The sequence below is a fragment of the Triticum urartu genome, chromosome 6A (genome assembly GCF_056163025.1).
Source record: "Triticum urartu cultivar PI428250 chromosome 6A, HENAU_Tu73, whole genome shotgun sequence".
NCBI lineage: Eukaryota > Viridiplantae > Streptophyta > Magnoliopsida > Poales > Poaceae > Triticum > Triticum urartu.
The window spans coordinates 398,138,597-398,143,236 of NC_141878.1; the positions used below are offsets into that span (position 1 = coordinate 398,138,597).

Below are 4,640 nucleotides of genomic sequence, written 5' to 3' on the forward strand. Positions count from 1 at the left end.
AGAGAGAGGGCGCTTCCCGTGCCATTCTGGCTCCTGTGCGGCGGGAGATCTCACCGGATATGGACGGCAAGTGCTTCCGATGCCTCAAGGAGGGGCACTTCAGGAACGACTGCACCAACCCCATGGTTTTCTTTCGGTGCGGTGAAGAGGGACATCCTTCGAGGGAGTGCAAGCGGCCGCGCAGCCCCTCGTCGGAGGACGAGCTGCGGTGGCATGCTTTGGCCAAGGTGGCGCGTCATGAGCAACTCGCGCTGAGAGAAAGGGCCTCGCTCGCCAGATCCCAGACCCCCCGCCTCCGCCACCCCGCTCCGACAGGGACTGCACGCCGGTGTGGCCTCGCCTTTCGCTGCCCGGCAGGGACCACACGCTGGGGTGTCCTCGCCTCGCGTCGTCGGGTTCCCATCGGGTGGATCCGGAGGAGGAGCCTGCCATGGGGGAGCTCTGTGTGGTCAGGCGGGGCCGGACGATGGCGGATCTGGAGCAGAGGTTGAGATTCGCCATGGTGGCGTATCTGGCCGGAGCGCGCCACGACGTCGAGCCAGAGTTCGTGCTTCAAGCCCTGGAGGAAAAGCTCGACATTCAGTCACAGTGGCTCTCAGTTCATCGCTATCGGCCTAAGGATTTCCTTGTCGTCTTCGCCTCCGCTGAGATCAGGAACAGAGTGAGCTCGAGGCCGCCGCTAGAGCACCGTGGGGTTAAGCTGTTCTTCAGGCAGTGGACAAGGCAAGCGCAGGCCGTCCACTCCATCCTCAGCCAGAGAGTGTCGCTAGTGTTGGAAGGCATCCCGCCCCATGCTTGGGAGAGAGAGACCGCCGAGGACTTGCTGGGTTCGGCATGCCTGGTGGACACTATCGCGCCAGACATGAGTTCAAGGAGAGATATTTCCTCTTTCAGGCTCACTGCTTGGTCGGCGAACTACGATAGCATTCCGACACTCCGTTGGTTGGCGATGCCTGAGCCATTCTTGGTGGCGCCATTGTTCGAGCCCACCATGATGCAATACAAGGTGTTGATTCACATTGAGGAGATCAGGGACTTTGGAGAGTTCATGGAGCCGCCGTGGACGGCGCCGGTGTCCTCCGACAGCAGTCAGAGTGGCCTCCCCAGCCCCGATGGTGGCGGCAGCACTGGTGGCGGGGGAGGCGCGGCCTTCCATCCCCACTGGCAGTTCGGCGCCAGGGATCAGCGCGGTGGTGTCGCCGCCGGTTCCACTCGGAGTCGCGGTGGTGCGGGGGAGTCCCCGGCTGCATCGCCAGCGACCGCGGCCTAGGCACTGCCGCCCATGGAGCCCAGATCGTGGATTGCGTCAGCTGGTCAGCTACAGCCTATAAAGGAGAGAATCGCAGTCCGGCACTCCGCTTTTGACCGCTTGACGATGCCAGCTGGACCAACGGAAGGATCAACAGAAGGAATTTCAAATCAAGAGGTGGTTACTCCCGTGCCAGCAATGATTGGGACGCCTGGTGGGACGCGTTCTGGGATTCTGCAGGGGGGCCAGATCGTGCGGGCCCAGCCACGCAGCCCAACTAACTTGAGGAGATCGGAGGGGCCACCCCTCCCCCGCGCCTCCCCCACGCGCTGCCACAAAGCTTCTAGGGAGCACGTGGTCGATGGGGTCCCGCCAAGCGGGTCGGGTCCCAACACTGCGTCGCTGTCTCCCGGGGCCACGAGTCTAGTCGTGTCGGCCCACGTGCATGTTGATGGGGGAAACTAGATTGGTGGGGAGACCGCTATTCCGGACCGCGCCATGATTGCCTCGGATCTGGCACCTGCCCAACCCAGCCAGCCAGAGAACGCCAATGATTGCGAGACCAGCGCGGAGCACGAGGTTCAGAGAGAGGAGTCCACGCCAATCAATTCTGAGAGCCAGCCTGTGACTACTAATGATTGCGAGACCAACGCGGGACACGAGGATCATAGGGAAGATTCCACGCCAATCATCGACGAGAGGAGCCATGCAACTCCTGTTCACGTGGAGGAGTCTACGTGCAAAGAGCCTACGTGCATGCCTTGCACAGACTTAATTGTGATGAACGCAAGCATGCTAGGAGGGGATGGTGCCGTGCTGGGTCCTGACCCCCCACGGATGAGGCCGCTGCCATGGAGGGAATGATGCCTCCCGATGCAATCGCTTACTCCAAGCTCAAAGCGTTCTGCGTCAACATCGTCAAGAAGCTTGCCCCGCCCCTGCTTAAGGAGATGCAAGCCTCCACGCTTCGACTAGACGCAGAGCCGTTCACGCCGAGGCGCACTACGAGAGCCACAAAAAAGGCTGGGGGAGCAGCCTCATCAAAGGCCACCCCAGCTGAGAATGTGCTACTTCGTGCGCTCGGCTTGGCACCGCATGATCTGCAGGTGGATGAGCAATTGGTGGAGGATCTAAAAGGACTATTCGACTCGCCGCTCAGAGAGCAGCACATCCGAGTCATTGCCTCACTCTTTGGGAAGACCATGCCAATTGGTGGAGATCTTGGAGGGGCAAGCTCGACGGCCTTGGGAGTACATTAGCATTGAGCAATGTCCAGAGGGAGTGGTTGCGAATTCTTCCATGGATTTTAGCCCATCGATCCTATGTTGGAGCATGAGAGGATTAAACAACCCAGTGAAGAGAGATGCAATTAGGGCGTTCGTTGCCACCGTGAAAGTGAATGTAATTTGTCTGCAAGAAACTAAGATGGAAGTCATTGACCGTTACACTATGTTGCATTGCCTCGGGCCGGCCTTCGATGGCTTTGCTTTTCTGCCCGCGGCAGATACGAGAGGTGGAGTTCTCATCGCTTGGGATTCGACTTGCATTGACATTGATGAGTTCCACGCGAACACTGATTTCATCTCGGGGCGTGTTCTTATGAGACGTGGGGCATCCTGGTGGATTTCCGCGGTCTATGGACCGCAAGGAAACACTAGGAAAATTGCGTTTCTGTAGGAGCTTCATGCAGCGCGAGCGCTCAGGCCTGGACCGTGGATGATTCTTGGTGATTTTAACATGATTCTGCGTGCCTCGGAGAAGAATAACTCGAACCTGAAGAGGAGCATGATAAACAAGTTCCGCAGCTTTATGGACAACAATGAGCTCAAAGAAGTATACATGCATGGGAGGAGATTCACTTGGTCGAACGAGAGAGATGTCCCTACCCTAACCAAGATTGATAGGGTGCTGGTTTCCGTGGATTGGGACTTGGAGTATCCAGACTGTCTCTTGCAAGCGTTATCCTTGGGCATATCTGATCATGCTCCACTCCACCTGAACACGGGAGCTCTTTTCTGTCCTAAAAAGAGATTCCGCTTTGAGAATTGCTGGCTTAAGCTCGAAGGGTGCGAGCATGCGATAAGAGAGGCATGGGTCTGTAGCGATATGATTGTGGATCCTTTCAGGCGTCTCGACGCGCTCTTCAGAAACGCTGCAGAGTCCCTGCAGTCTTGGGGACAGAGAACGACTGGGAACATCAAGTTACTCATGGCAGTGGCAACTTATGTGATCTGCAGATTCGACAGGGCCCAGGAAGACCGCATTCTCACCGACCAGGAGCTCTGGCTGCGTCGTACTCTCAAGCTGGCGTTGTTGGGTATGGCTTCCCTTGAGCGGACCATTGAACCTCAGCATTCCAGAATGAGGTGGGTTAAGGAAGGTGATGCCAACACGAAGTTATTCCAAGCTTTTTCAAACGGCCGGAGAACCGAAAACTTCATTCCACGAATCAAGGTTGGAGACGAGATACACACCGATCAAGACCGTATAGCGGATGTTTTCACTTCTTCCTTTATGGAGCTTTTGGGGAGAGATCAGGCGCGTGAATTCACACTTGACTTGGATGCCCTCGGTTTGCACACTACTGATCTGCAGGAGCTCGAGGAAATCTTCACCAAAGATGAGGTGTGGAAGATGATTAAGGAGATGCCACCGGATCGGGCTCTTGGGCCGGATGGATTCACCGGTGCTTTTTACCAAAAAGCCTGGCCCATCATCAAGGGCGATATCATGGCCGGCTTCCTGAAACTATATGTGGGGGATGGTCGGGGCTTCGCGAAATTAAATAGATCTCTGATGGTACTCATTCCTAAGAGAAGTGACGCGGAGGAAGTGGGTGATTATCACCCAATCAGCTTGCCTCATAGCTTTGGCAAACTCTTCTCCAAAATGATGGCCATCAGAATGAGGAAAATGCTTCTGGAACTAGTCAGCATGAACCAGTCCGCCTTCATCCGTGGGAGAAGCTTACATGATAATTTCCTCCTAGTGAAGCAAATGGCGAGAAAAATGCATGCCCGCAAAACATCAACCGTCTTTCTGAAGCTTGACATATCACGGGCATTTGACACCATCTCTTGGCCGTTCCTGTTTGAAGTTTTGAGAGCTAAGGGATTTGGAGAAAACTTCAGAAAGTGGGTTGCGATCTTGCTGCAGTCTGCGTCTTCAAGAGTCATTGTCAATGGGAATCAAGGTGTCAGGTTTGATCACGCTCGTGGGCTACGCCAAGGAGACCCCAGCTCACCGCTCCGCTTTGTCATGGCGATGGACGTCCTCTCGGCCTTAGTTTGTAAGGCTGCTGCAGTGGGGTTTTTTTCCTCCTTCAACGGTGTGTTGGCAAGCCAGAGGCTCTCTCTTTTCACGGATGACGTCGCGCTTTTCGTGCGCCCCA

At 56.0% G+C, this 4,640-nt stretch overlaps 1 protein-coding gene across 1 annotated transcript; it reads left to right on the plus strand.

Annotated features, from left to right (window-relative positions):
• Positions 1-430: 430 nt before the first annotated feature.
• Positions 431-1,270, plus strand: LOC147965384 (uncharacterized). Its single transcript, XM_087530437.1, has one exon. It carries the CDS (start codon positions 431-433, stop codon positions 1,268-1,270), a length of 840 nt encoding a protein of 279 aa, XP_087386563.1.
• Positions 1,271-4,640: the final 3,370 nt, after the last annotated feature.

What these genes read in the sequence shown, in the direction of transcription:
- LOC147965384 (XM_087530437.1), top strand. Translation starts at nt 431, where the DNA reads ATGGGGGAGCTCTGTGTGGTCAGGCGGGGCCGGACGATGGCGGATCTG.